Genomic DNA, 15,859 nt, shown 5'->3' on the forward strand with positions numbered 1-15,859 from the left:
TACTATATATCATACTAATTTACCTTATGGTTTCTTTTTATTATTTATTATTATTATTATACTTTAAGTTCTAGGGTGCATTGCACAGCGTGCATTTTTGTTACATATGTATACATGTGCCATGTTGGTGTGCTGCACCCATTAACTTATCATTTACATTAGGTATATCTCCTAATGCTTCCCCTCCCCACTCCCCCCACATCACAGCAGGCCCCAGTGTGTGATGTTCTCCTTCCTGTGTCCAATGTGTTTTCTGCATAAGTCCTTTTATGCAGTAGGGGTCACAGTCACCATTTGTAAGTATATGAAGCTTGAACTCTGGTACTGTGGAAAATGACTATTTGGCTGTCAAAAAGAGAGAGGTGGAAAATGGAATTGGTTGGGCTGTGGATTAAGGTCAGGTTCTGCAGCAGAGTTACATTGGCTATGAGAGACGATGTCCTTCAGAAACATAAGCTAAGCCACCTGCATCCCACTTTGCTGTGCTTGGAGCATTCTGACCTGGAGCTATGGCAGAGGCAGAATGGGAAGCAGCTTGCCTGAGCGAGGCTCACAGCTTCTGAGATTCAGGGGTACTTGAAGACAGGGCAGAAGTGGGTGCTGAGATGAGTCATTTTTTTTTTCTCAAAAGATAATACTCCTGACTACCCTGAAAGCATTTCTGCATCATTGCATCCATAGGTAATAGAAACACACTGGTCCCTGCACATACCTATCTTGTCTTCCTTTTTCCCCATCTTCAGGGGCCAAAAAACCAATGTTGCAGACATAAGCATTAATAGAACAAATGTCCTCTATTGCCCATCTGTTTTATTGAGTTTCATAGTGGACCCCTTTACACATGGCTGAGAAGCTGCTTCTTCGTCACATCTGCATAGCTCCTAGTCCCTGTTCCTCCTGACCAAACTCATTTATCCTATTATGAAAGCAATGCATATTCATTTTTTAAAATCTAGATAATAAAGTAGAGTACACAGAAAAATAAGAAAGTGACCCATAAACCTAACTTCCAGGTGTAACCTCCTTTTACATTTTGATACATGAGCTTTCAGTCCGTATTTATTTATTAAAATTCATTTTTATGGCTGCCCTATCCCTGTATTTCCTTCTTATTAAAGAAAAAAAATCAAATCATACTGCACGTGCTGATTTGTAATTTTACAGTTTTATTTCATGATATATGTTGTTTATCTTTCCATATTTATGGGGCAAAAACCTAATTTATTACTTAGTGATTGCTAGGTAGTCCATATGTGTGTACCATTACTGCGCTAATTCCCCATTGAACAATATTTCGGTCACTAGTAATTTTTCAAAAACATAAATACAACTATATTTTATATTTCTGAACATACACTTGTGTGTACTTTTTCTTTCTGTTGGGTACATTAATTAAAGTGAGCTATAAGTCTAAATAGTAACACAGATATAAAAAGTACATATTGCGAAATCGCTACCCAGAAAGTTGTACCATTTCGTACTCCCCTTCAGGGCAAGAAAGTACCCATTGTCCCACACCTTTACCGAGTCTGGATCCAACAATATTTTCCACCTCTGACGATCTGACTTCTAAAATAATTGCCAATCATGATTATTTTGAAGATCTCACACTGCTACCCACTTAGTAGTGGTTGATTGAGTGATAAACATTTTTCATCTTTATCTATCATTATTTCTGTATGAAATTTCCTTTTGTTCTTTCCTTTTGTCTATTTCACTTTGGGCATATTAATCCTTTATATATTCAATTTTATGATTTATTTATATGTTTTTGAAATTGTTCTTTGTCTTTTACAGACATATTAACTACTTGTTTCAGCTTTATCAGTCTTTTTTTTTACAGTGTTTTGTTTCCAACCAAAATTTTCAATTTTTATGGAAATTTTCAATTTCATTTTTTAGTAATTGTGCTTTGGGGTCTTGAATAAAAAGAGTTTAGTTCATATTCTACAGTTTTATTTTGTACGTTTAAATCTTTAATCCAACTGGTACTTATTTTGATGTAAGAGGTAAGAAAAGGATTTAACTTTATGTCTCTATCAAATGATTAGCTGGTTGCCCTAAAGACAGTTACTGATAATCCACACAGAGTAAACATGATTTACAGCTGGGCATTTCCCTCTGCAAATCCGCAAATGACCAAGTTTATGTCTCTCAATCTGATCTCCAACATTCTTTATAATCTGGGCTCATCTGATCTAGCAAACCTTACTTCTTAGTCTTTTTTTTTTAACATGCACCTCAGGGTCCCTATGCCCATCCCTACCCTTCTTTGCTCAGTCTTTTTTTCTTGACTTTCTCTTAGTTCTACCTCCAATGTCTCCTAGAACATTTCCTCTAATCCCTATATATCCAATCCATCCACTGCTAATTACTCCAACCCTCATTGATCCTCTTTCTCCAAATTCTTAGAGCATTCATGTCTTAGTTTACAAAATATTCGCACATTGTTTTTACTGTTTGTTAATTTTTCTTTCTAATTAGCTTTCTTTTTGCCAAATAGATTGCAAGCTTCTTGAGGGAAAGGATTATATCTTATATAAATTGTTTTAGTGTTATCTTTGAAGGAAACTAACATAATACTAATGACACATTCCACCAACTCACATAATTATAGAATAGATAATAACTTTTGTTTATTAAGGAATCTCTATTATCAATATTAGATGGTGTTTCTCCTTTTTAGAATATTTTTGTCTGAATATATGTGTTTTTTTCAAACACAAAGTAAACAGAAAATAATAAGCGATATGTGAAATGCTTTCTTTCATGGTTTTTCTTGACTGGATTCTTATAAAATTCTTCTTCCCACCTAGGGACTTGTGTATGTGGTGAATGTACCTGTCACGATGTTGATCCGACTGGGGACTGGGGAGATATTCATGGGGACACCTGTGAATGTGATGAGAGGGACTGTAGAGCTGTCTATGACCGATATTCTGATGACTTCTGTTCAGGTAAGGGCTCTTCCAATTCCTGTTTTTCTGGAGGGGGAGGTGGGGCTTGTTAATGGGTAAAAAAAAAAAAGCAATTAGAGAGAATAAATAAGACATACTGTTTGATAGCACAATAGTGTGACTATAGTCAATAACTTAATTGTACATTTTTAAATAATGTAAAGAGTATAATTGGATTGTTTGTAACACAAAGGATAAATGCTTGGAGGGGATGGATACCCCATTCTCCATGATGTGCTTATTTCACATTGCATGTCCGTATCAAAACATCCCATGTACCCCATAAACATATGCATCTACTATGTACCCACAAAAATTTAAAAAGTAATGAATAAAAAATAAAAATGCATATTTCCCTGTTTTCAAGATTTCTGATTCTCACATACCCTGTAAAAGAAACTGAATGTGTATTCTAAAGCATCTTATATTTGCAGTGCTCCTACTGGTAACTTGGAAAACCTCCAGAGAATTCCCAAAGTTGGCAAAGACTAGAGATGAGAGGGCATCCACTCTTTTAAAGTTAGTCTAATTCCTCACCCAGGAGAACCATTAGCTCTAGATAGCTACTCAGTTCAACTCTGAGACTACAAAACTAGCAGAGCTGTTGACAATGAACAGGATAGTTACCATTAGGACACCTATATTAATGTATTACAAAACAGGATAATACAGTGCTCAGGGTTATTTTGTGCATTAACTCTTTGATAGGCTTTAATGATATTCTGCAATGTAGTCTCTAATTAAATATCGATTAGTAGATTCAAAAATCTTTGACTGTAAATACTGTGGAGCAGATACTGTCTGTTAGGGACTGAGTGACATCTGGGCTACTGGTGTAGTAGGAGCCAGTAGGGGACAGGAGACAGCCATGATCTTTGACTTCATGGAGTTTGCAATCTAAATGCAAATAAATAAAATATGTAAGTCCAGGATGTCTAATAGTGCAAAGAAAAAGAAAGCAGTCAGAAATCTATCTGAAAAGGTATCATTTAGCAAAAATGGAGTTATAGATTTTTAGTCCAGTTCTATTTGATAACCCATAAGGTAGACACATACACATATACATCTTGTTAAGCTTGACTGCCTCATTGGTGCATGCAGATGGATAGAAACTCCTCTGGTCTCCTGAAAGTTTGCCAGCAAAGGGAGATAAAAGAACTGTCCCATTTAATTATGAGTGTGCAACTTCAAAGGCTTCTCCAGACTGACTGGGGAAAGCCTGCTGCTAAATCTTCCCATTGCAGAAGGGTTTCCCTCTTCTGATAATCTCTTGTGCTCCAGAGGATTTCCTAAACATTTTGTGAACACTATTCTCTTGAGGGTATTTTTTTCTATTATTCATTATACATGCTCATGTTCTTCGTTATCATTGCTGTCAACACAGTGGTAATAAAAGAGCTCATGACTAGTGAGTGGCGTCTGTGTTCCAAAGAGATGATGAGAATAGTGGGGAAGAGGCCTGTTGGAGATTTTAATTAGGATGATATGGCTCTTCACAGTGGTGGTGATGTAGGGCTCATGAATTGCAGGAGGCTATTGGATCGCAGTGCATGTGGGTTTTATCCTAAAAAAAAAATAGGCTTGCAGGTAAAGAAAGATGAGAGGGGCATTCCAAGCAGAAGGAACAGAGGGATAGAATCTGTGTATAGGACCAGACTCAGTTTGAAATTACCAGAATGCAGAATTAAGGAAGCATGTGGTAAAAGGTAAAGTTGGTTGAGAAACAAGAACTGGGGGGATTTTTACCTTCCTGCAGACCCAGGTTTTATTCTAAAGGCAATGAGGAGCTAATGATGGTTTTAGGCAATAGAGTGCTGTCATCACCAGATTTCTAGTCTGAGTGTCTGGGAAAATGTTGGTGCCATTTACTGAAATAGGGAATATGGAAGGAAGCTGTCAAGTTTGTTTCTAGACATCTCCAGCATAGAGGGCAAAGGGTAAGCCAAAGTTTATATTTTTTCCCAGCCTGTTGAATATGTGAGTCAGGGTCAGGGTTAAACCAAGAGAATTTCAAGTTGTAAGCATAGAGTTGGTGGTTAAAACTATGCTGGCATTCAGGAAATGCCATTTGACAATATCGTTTTCTTTTTTGAGATGGAGTCTCCTTCTGTGGCCCAGGCTGGAGTGCACTGGCATGATCTCAGCTCACTGCGAGCTCCACCTCCCAGGTTCACACCATTCTCCTGCCTCAGCCTCCCGAGCAGCTGGGGCTACAGGTGCCCACCACCACGCCCGGCTTATTTTTTTGTATTTTTAGTAGAGAAGGGTTTCACTGTGTTAGCCAGGATGGTCTCAATCTCCTGACCTTGTGATCCGCCAGCCTCGGCCTCCCAAAGTGCTGGGATTACAGGCATGAGCCACCGTGCCCGGCGGCAATGTCATTTTAAGATTGCTTTTGAGATAAACATGATATGACACAATTTAAAATAAGAAAATAAGGGAGGCATATAAAAGGCAGTATTTTAAAATTGTAAGTGTGTGACTTGCTGATATGGAGCCCCTTTTTCCTATGGGTATTCACTCTCTTGCGAAATCCGTAATTCTGATGTTGATCCTGATTTTGGACTGGGGTTGAAAAATTCAAACTAACTTCATTATAGCGATAATTCAGGGTCCTGTGAGCCAGTCCATCTCACTGTGAGGGAGTGGAGTCATGGGGTAAAGATGGGTGATCACTCCTGAACTGACACTTCAATCCTTGTGTAAGCTTGTGTGCAATTCCCGCAGCGTGTCATTTAGTCTTGGAGTGCTTACTCTAGGCTGAGCAGGTGAAGTGTCATTAAGGAGGCTGCACTGGAATCTAATTTTCCACCTCACCTATTCCCCTCCAACCCCTCTTCCCTGTTTTCCTTTTTCTCACATTTTCCTTTCTTTCATACCCTATGAGATTCCACACAGTGGGTATGGACAGGTAGGGGTAGGAAGAGGTGATGGCACAATTGGCTGTAGTTTGAACAAGAAAACATCAATCTATTATTGTGATTGTATGATTCGCTGGTTGAAGTGAATTGAACATGGCCAGCTTTCCACAGCTTGGCTCCCACACTTAGAATGAGGAATTGAGGAAAGAGGAAGAAACTCATATTTACAGAGACTCTACCCTATTGGACCCTTGCTGAGTTCTTTTATAAACCTCATTCCATTTTATGTACACACTAACTCAGAGAGGGAGGCATTATTGTCTATAGTTTAGCAGAAGAGAAAATACGTTCAGAGAAATTAAGTAACTTGATAAATTTCACACTGCCATTAAAGTGTCATCTGAAAACACATATAGCCTGACTACTCATGTAACCTAATCTCCAGGTGATGCAAATACAATTCTCCAGTTTTACTTTATTTCTCTGAGGAAGAACTGTCCTCTGGGTACTCAGATTTTTTAAAAATAAAACTAAGCTTCTCTGAACATCATTACAATCTGGAGCAGACATCAACCTCTGCAGTATTTCATCATTCTTACAGAATCTGTAGAATTCTATATACTGTATGGTATTATGCTTATTAGTCTTTAAATTTTTCCTAATTAACAGTCTAAGTTGCAGTGTAAGAAGAGTGCCATATAGTTGATTATTGAGTATATTAATACCTTTGTGTTATGAGACAGAAGTAACCCAATGACATCAATATTCTCTAGTCTTTCATGCAAGACTAGAATATAATAAGGCTCTGATGAAATGAAGTTTTATTTTTAGCTCCTATTCTTGCCATCCTGAGAGTTTTGGTCTTATTTAAGTCCAAGGGAAGTCTCTGGATGGATTAGTTTAAGTTAGCTCTTTTAATTGACATTCTCATTTTATTCATTCATTTCCATTCTCTCCATTTATCTGTTCAATAATGCATTTAAATGTAAATATTTTATGCCTAACACATCATGAATATAGGGAACACAAATATGTTGAAACATGGTCTCTGCACCCACCAAATAAATCAATTTTATTTACTTCTTTTAATCCTGTCTGTTGTTCATCATCCACAAAATATGTGTGTTTGTGTATGTTCATTTGCCTATACACCAACATGACTGTTATACTACACACATACACGCACCCCTCAAAGACAATATGGTTGACACAATTTGAGTGTGACTGAAATGATCAGGGCATGAATGGGCATCCTGACGTGTCCCGACTGTCCTGTTTGTTACACCCAATTTACTTTCTGATTCTGATATAACTGCTTTATTCCTAATGGCCACTTACCACTCAGGTCTATTTCCCCAAATCCCATAATTGGAAAAATACGCTGCAATGTGACCTTAAACTTTATCGTTCAGCTTTCCCTGCCTAAGAAAATTATGAAAATATAAGGAAAGTTTTGGCTTAGAGTTACATTAGTTTGGAAAATGGAATATTTTGATAGAACCATATTATGTGGTGAAATTTGTCCCTGTGGATTGTCAAAGCATTAAGAAAGAAACTAAAGGAAATGATTAAGTATATCCAGACCACATTTTCTTGAAAGGAAAAATTAATATATTGAATTTAAAAAAATAGCAAGTACTACCTAGATCTAAGTTATTCCCCAAAGCTTTTCTCTATTGATGGTCTTCATGTTACTTTGTAAACATGTTAACAGACTTGTTAACATCAGATTCAAATTCACGGGCATTTTTTGATCCTTTAAAAAGAAAGAAGTATCCTCTAAAGCAGAGAAGTGTTTGTCTGGAATAGATGCAACTGCACTGTGCTGAAACACCTGCACCTGTTTCTGGAGTTTGGATAGCATAACTCCAAAGAACACAATAGTTACAAATAAACAAGAAAAGGTTTAGTTAACACCCTTTCCTATAATGGCCTGAGAACCTTAATAACTCCTGCCTTCCCAGCATGGCCTTCGGACCACTCAATGGCTGCTCTTGCTGCAAATCTTCCTTTTCATATGGGTATTTTGGGCTGCAGTCATTTTTATGGTAGGTAGATTATACCAACACCAAGCACTGTATTCTTCCATTAGTGTGTGTGTGTGTGTGTGTGTGTGTGTGTATGCGCGTGTGTGTACATACAGAGAGGTCTTTAGAGAGCATTTCTCTTATTTGAATTCTTCTGATGTTCGATATCAAGACAAACAGCACCATGCCGAATCTTTCATCTCTATTTTGTTGATCTTCTGCCTACACAGTTTAAAGGAATACTGGTTAGAAGTAATGAAACTAAAACCTGCAGGCTTAACATACACATAAATTTGACAAACTAGCATGGAAGCATTGCATTTCAGATCCATGTGGCAAATTGATCTTTTTTTAGTTCTGTCATTTGAAAGATAAAGCAATTTGAGATAAGGCCCAGAAAAGATAGTGGCACATCAGATGAAGGACACAAGTCTCCTGATTTCTTCTTTTATGACCTTTTCACTATTTGTCTATTTAAAAAAACAAAAACCTGATGTAATGTTATGACAGTCTAAAGGGTTTTCATGCTAAATAGATACCATTATCTCTAAACTCTTCTATATAGCAAAATCCAACATTTTCATCTTCTTGACTTTATCTCTACCAAATGATTCCTTCTTTGGCATAACTTTTAAAATTGGAATTGAGAAACTGGTAACTTCACAAGAAAAGTTGCAATTTCGTTTTATAATTTTCTGTCTTATCTGAAAAGCCCAATACCTGCCTGAGAATCTGGTACCAACACCTGACATTTCTAAGTGATTTTTAAACTCTACCAGTTAAATATCACAAAGGATTTTGTAGGACATGTACAGTTTCACTTAAAGTGGTATCTCTAATATTCTAAAATATATTTTGACAGCACATGACTAACTTCTTGAAATATGTAGTATATAATTTTTATTACTGAAAAAGCAAAAGTTATGTTTCTGTTTTAACTCTGTCAATTAATCTGTAATAAACATCTAAATTAGGCAATACCATTGTCGATACCATTTTTATTATGGTAGGCTAGAATTATAGAAAGTTTATCCATGCACTTTTATGCTTGCTTCTTCTATGATATACAGTGAGATATCTTATTTAGAAAATTCTACTTTCCCCAAACAATAAAACCAGTTCTACTCTCCCCAGACAATAAAACCGTCAAACACTTTCTGTGCCACTATTTTGTCACTTAAACTGGTTACCATACATTCACTGACTTTCAGGAACTTCGTTCTTTATGGATGGCTTATGTATGTCACTCATATTTAAATACCTCTTCTTTCCTTAGCTTGAACTTGTTCAATTAATATCAAATCCTGGTGGTAAAGCATAGAAGACATATCAGTGGATGATTTGAGGAGGAACATTGGCCATCTTGAACTAAACAATGTTCTCCCACTTTGATACTTTCCTGTTTAGGGCTAAGGTCTTTTATCCTTCAGCCAATCACAGCAATGATACAATCTCTTAAATTCATCCCAATGTGCAAGCAATTGGCTGCAGGTGTGTTATTGAGAAGATTATTGAGGAGTCATCACACACATGCCAAAGTAAGGACACATATATATTCTTCCCGGCTTTGCTTATAGTTGGCAATGCCTGGAGGTGAAGCACGCATTTAGAAGCATGATCCTGGAGAATGTTCATGATGCTGCATTAAGTACACGGGAAAAGAGGTGTGGGAGCTTATAGGCTGTATTTTCCCCCTCATGTTTGTAGAAGAGCATCAGAAATAGCAATGGGATATAAAAATAAAGCTGCAATAATAGAATTATGTTAGGGGAAAAAGGTTGAGAGAATTAAAAACTGAGAAAAATAAAATGATAAGAAAACAGAACATGCCTATGGGAGAATAAAGGTGAAAGACCGCTAAAGATTTCTTCCTGCAGGTCTAGAGCATCTGAACTTAAAAAACAAAAAATTATTAAGGCTTCCACAGCTAATCTGGCTTTTGTTACTAATTGGATAGGATTCCAACTTTAAAAATCTCTTTTGAATAACTTCTGCCTTTAGGATTTGTTTTATTCTGCCACATGTTTTTAAAGATGTCAACATGTGAATGGACTTCAGATAGGAAAAAATGGTTGCTTTTAAACATGGATTCCGACTATGCAACTTAAGAACGTTCTCCCTTCAGTCGTGGGTCTCCCTTTGTACCTGCCTTTGTCCCCAAGGTTTCTATTTTATTTTCCCTCCCCAGGGAGGGAATCCTCCTGTGGGGCATGTCACTGCTTATGAATTCAGGTGGGCCTTAGTGGCAGGTGACATTCTCTTGGGCAGTTAGGGACTTCCCGGGTCCCGCATCGGCTAGATGTATTGTTCTAACCTTCACAGCCATTAAACTTTCAAGAGGAGAGAAACTTTTTCTCCCCCTTCAATCTGGTTTTCAATGTTATTGTTAAAGTGTCAACAAGCAATGTTATTGTTCCAGTGTCAACAAGTCTCTCGCAAATGTCAGCATGTTCTGTACTTTGCCCAGTTTCCTCACAACAGATCTAACTGTCGCTGAAATAAAACCACTTGTCTCCAAGAATTTCAAAGCCATTGGCTCCTGTGAAACAACAGAATTGACTGTACTTTAAATGTGAAATATTTATGTGTTAAAATCATTATTTATTTAGGCATTTCCAATGTAGATCTGTTTGCAATGTTTGTCCTTAACCTTACATGAGGGCTGGAAATAAAGAAAGATAGGAACTTCTTTGTTTTTTTTTTTTTTTTTTTGAGTTGGAATTTCCCTGTGTCACACAGGCTGGCGTGCAGTGGCACAGTCTCGGCTCACTGCAACCTCCGCCTCCTGGGTTCAAGCAATTCTCCTGCCTAGCCTCCCAAGTAGCTGAAACTACAGGCATTTGCCACCATGCCCAGCTAATTTTTGTATTTTTAGTAGAGATGGGGTTTCACCATGCTGGCCAGGCTGGTCTTGAACTCCTGAACTCAGGTTATCTACCTGCCTTGGCCTTCCAAAGTGCTGGGATTATGGGCGTGAGTCACCACGCCCAATGGGAACTTCTTAAACTGAGATGAATGAATGGCAAAAGCCATAGAACCCAACAACCTATGAAATATAATTGTTAATAAGCATAAACCGTTACAAAAATTCCCATACTGTAAAGTCTAAATAATCATATTCATATGTCATGTAGGTTTATTAATAACAACAATTTTCTTTTCCTTTCAACTGAGGTCTAGAACAGATAATTATGGCAACATAATTCTAAAATATATTTTAGAATATTAGAGATACCACTTTAAGTCTATTTGTCAAATAGACTCTGTTACATAGCAGATGATCAACAAATGAGCATCTGAATTGAATTGAATTTGGGATTAAATGAGAGATTTAAATTCAGTGATCCCTAATGTCTCATTCCACTTTGATTTATGATTTTGTGATTTTTTTTTTACTAAAAATTAGTTAAATGGTGAAAAGCTTCTACATATGTGTATTGTCCAGTTTCTTCAAATTCAGAAGATGGAACCGCAAACCTCAAGGAATATTGGTAAAATGGTCTAGTCTTCACTGGAGGCCAATTTTCATATTGGATGATATACATTAATATCAGATGCTAAAGACAGCATGCATTTTCATCCGTTAGCATTTCTATGTACTTTTACAAAGTGTAATTCCACTTTTAAAATTCTTCATGCATTTTTGCAGCAATTATAGAAATCTACTTTGTTCTGCATCTGCGGTGATGAGTAGCTTCATGTTTATTAGGAATTATGGAAAGCTCAATTGAAACTATGCTTTCCTCTACTTGCTTATAATGTGGGATCTGATGAATACAAAAACCAGTAGCTCCTTTTTATGTAGCTTTTAAACTATTTAATGTACTTCCGAAGAAATGTGGATTGATAATATATTTTCTTCCTTTTTAAAATGAAGAAACTGAAACTCAGATGTGGTCATTTGACGAGCCCCACTCTGTAGGAAGCAGAATCAGGATTTGAACCCATTATTTTATTGATAATGTAGGTCGATTTTTGCGAAACCACACCGTTTCTCACAATTCTTTGCAAACTGTGTATTCATGTGTTGAAAAATTCAATGTCTTTTCTGACTTCTTTGGAATACACTAGGCTAATCTTCAAGGATTGTAAACTCCATGTAGGTTACTGGTTTTACTCTAAGGGTCTCCAGGCTAAACATGTAGTATTTGCTCAAAAAGTGCATGAAAATAAAGTGTGGAGACTCCATAAGATAACATTCTGCTTCGGTGAAGTAACCAAAACAGAAATTAAGAAAACAATCTTATCTGCGGTCGTGTCAAAAATAATATACTTAGGAATAAAATTAACCAAGGACGTGAAAGATTATTGCACCAAAAACTATAAAACATTGATGAGAGAAATTGAAGACACAAATAAATGGAAATATATCTCATGATCATGGATCAGAAAAATGAATATTGTCAAAATATTCACACTACCTAAGGTGATCTACAGATTCATTGCAATTCCTATCAAAAGTCCCATGACTGACACCCAACTGATTTTCAACAAAAGTGCTAAGAACACACATTGGAAAAAAGATAATATTTTCAATAAATGGTGCTGGAGAAATTGGATATCCATATGCAGAAGAATGAGATTAAACCACTACTTCTCATGATATACAAAAATCAACTGAAAATGCATTAAAGTCTTAAATGTAAAACCCAAAGCTACAAAATTACTAGAAGAAAACATAGGATAGTACTTTACTGTGGGCAAGAATTTTTAAAATAAGACCTCAAAAGCAAAGCAACAAAAACAAATAGATAAATGGAAGGACATCAAACTGACAAGCTTTCGATCAACAAAGGAAGCAACTAAAAGAATGACAAATAGACCTACATAATGGGAGAAAATAGTTGCAAACTATATATCTGACAAAGGATTAATATTAAGAATACATAGGGAACTTAACAGCAAGAAAACAACCCAAGTAAAAATAGGCAAAATACATTAATATTGCTCAAAAGAAGACATTCAGATGTCCAACAGGTATATGAAGATATGATCAAGATCACTAATTGTCAGCAAAATGCAAATCAGCTCCACAGTGAGATTCCTCTTCACTCCAGTTAGAATCGGTTTTATTATAGAATTATAATAAAAAAAGACAAAAGAAAACAAATGTTGGCAAGGGAGGTAGAGAAGAGAACACTGACACACTGTGGGTGAAAATGTAAATTAGTATAGTCACTATGGAAAACTGTATGGAGGTTCCTCCAAAAATTAAAAATAGAGCTGTGATATGCATATAATTCAGTAATTTCACTACTAGATATATATTCAAAATAAGTGAAATCAATATGTCAAAGATATATCTGTACCCCTTTATTGCAGCACTATTTACAGTAGTCAAGATATAGAATCAACCCAAGTGGCCATTAACAGATGAATGGATAAAAAATTGTGGTATATATACACAATGGATAATTCTGCCATAAAAAGAAAGAAATCCTGTCATTTGCAACAATGTGAATGGAACTGGAGGTCATCATGTTAGGTTAAATAAGACACAGAAAGACCTTATTTCAAAACCTAAAAAATTGGAATCTAAAAATAAAATTGAAATCATAGAAGCAGAGAGTTTGAAATGTGGTTACCAGAGATGGGAGGAGGAAGATGGGAGGATAGGGAAAGGTTGGTCTGTGGTCCAAGTTACAATCAGATAGCAGGAATAAGTTCAACTTCTATTACACAGTAGGTTGAGGACAGTTAACAGTAAGATATGGCATATTATAATTAGAAAATAATTAGAGAAGCTTTTGAATGCCCTTACCACAAATGATAAATGCATAAGGTGATCATCATGTGAAATACCCTAATTTGATCATAATGCAACCTATGTATGTATCAAAACATCTGATTCTACCCCATAAATATGTACATATAATAATTTTTAAACTCTCCTAGCATTTTTAATAGTAATAACAAAAAAATCTTAAAATTCACATGGAACCACAATATACCCCAAATAACTAAAGCAATCTTCAGCAAGAACAAAGCTGAAGGCACCATAGCTCTTGATTTCAAATTATATTACAAAACTATAGTAATTAAAACAGTATGGTACTAACACAAAAACAGACACATAGACCAATGGAACAGAATAGACAGCATAGAAATAAACCCATACATTTATAGCCAATTGACTTTAAACAAAGATGACAAGAACACACAATAGGGAAAAGACAGTTTATTCGATAAATGGTGTTGGGACAACTGGATGTCCACATGCAGAAGAAAGAAATTAGAGTCTTATCTCATACTGTATATAAAAATCAACTCAAAATGAATTAAAGACTTATATGTAAAACCTGAAATTTTAAAACTACTCGAAGAAACGTAGGAGAAAAACTCCATGCCATTGGTCTTAGCAATGATTTTTTTTTGGATATAACACCAGAACACAGACAACAAAAACAAAAATAAATGAGTGGGACTGCATTGAACTAAAACGTTTCTACAGCAGCAAAGGAAACAACAAAAATGAAAAGGCAACTTCTGGAATGAGGGAAAATATTTGCAAACCATATATCCAATAAGGGGTTAATATTCAAAATATATGAGTTCTAGTCCATTTTTGCATTGCTACAAAGAAATACCTGAGGCTGGGTAATTTATAAAGAAAATAAATTTATTTTGGGCCAGGCACATGGTGGCTCATGCCTGTAATCCCAGCACTTCGGGAGGCCGAGGTGGGCAAATCAGTTGAGGAAAGGAGTTGTAGACAAGTTTGGCCAACATGGTAAAACCCCGTCTCTACTAAAAATACAAAAATTAGCCGGGCGTGTTGACGCACACCTGTAGTCCCAACTACTGGGGATGGTGAGACATGAGAATCACTTGAACCTGGGAGATGGAGATTGCAGTGAACCGAGATTGTGCCACTGCACTCCAGCCTGGGCAATAGAGTGAGACTGTGTCTCAAAAAAATAAATAAATAACTAAAACCAAAAAACCAAAAACAGGTCTATTTTGGCTCACATTTCTGCAGCCTGTACAGGAAGCATGCCACCGGCTTCTGTTCCTGGTGAGGTCTCAGGAAGCTTCTGATCATGGCTGAAAGTAGAGGCAGAGCTAGTGCATCACATGGCGAGAGAGAGGAAGACAGAGGGAACAAAAGAGGTTGGGAGGAGGCGCCACAGTCTTTTAAACAATCAGATCTTACATGAACTACCAGAGCAGGAACTCCCTCATCACCGAAAGGACAGCATTAAGCCATTCATTAGGGATCTGCCCCCATAGTCAAAACACCTCCCACCAGGCCCCATCTCTAGTTTTGGGGATTGCATTTCCACGTGAGATTTGGAGAGGACAAACGTTGAAACTATATCTAACTCATACAACTCAATAGCGAAAAAATCAAACAACCAGATTAAAAAAATGGGCAAATGACCTGAATAGACATTTTTCCAAAGAAGATATGCAAATGGCCAGTGGGTATATGAAAAAAGTGCTTTACATCACTAATAGGGAAATGCAAATCAAAACCACAATGAAATACGACCTCACACCTGTTAGGATGGCTGTTATCAAAAAGTCAAAAGATAGATGTTGGCAGGGTTGTGGAGGAAAGGAAAACTTCCATGTTGTTGGTGAGGATGTAAATTGATACAGCCATTATGGACGATACTATGGAGTTTCCTTAAAAAATCAAAAAGAGAATTATACGATCTAGGAATTTCTGGATTTATGTACAAAGGAAATTAAATCACTATCTTGAAGAGCTGTCTGCACTCCCATAGTCACTGCAGCATTACTCCTAATAACCAAGATATGAAAACAACACAAGTGTCTGTTGTAAGATGAATGGGTAAAGAAAATGTGAGATATATATGTAACATGATGTTTTGATATGCATATGCATAATATGCATATATTTACGTGTGTGTGTGTATATATATATCTATATATACACAAATACCTGGTGGAATAGTATTCGTCCTTTAAGAAGGAAATCCTTTCATTTGCCACAACGTGGATGAACCTGGAGGACATTCCGCTAAGTAAAATAAGCCAGACATAGACA

General features: G+C 36.4%; 1 protein-coding gene across 7 annotated transcripts in view; it reads left to right on the top strand.

The window, feature by feature from the left end:
• ITGBL1 (integrin subunit beta like 1) overlaps window positions 1–15,859 on the top strand; it is a 297,260-nt gene that overhangs the window by 154,784 nt on the left and 126,617 nt on the right. For all 7 annotated transcript variants that reach the window (XM_009427199.5, XM_001150034.4, XM_054665533.2 and 4 more), the window contains one exon: window positions 2,817–2,957. In XM_009427199.5, coding sequence (XP_009425474.1) covers window positions 2,817–2,957 — 141 coding nt within the window. The remainder of the gene's footprint in view (window positions 1–2,816; window positions 2,958–15,859) is intronic.

The sequence above is a fragment of the Pan troglodytes genome, chromosome 14, assembly GCF_028858775.2.
Source record: "Pan troglodytes isolate AG18354 chromosome 14, NHGRI_mPanTro3-v2.0_pri, whole genome shotgun sequence".
In the NCBI taxonomy this organism is placed as follows: domain Eukaryota; kingdom Metazoa; phylum Chordata; class Mammalia; order Primates; family Hominidae; genus Pan; species Pan troglodytes.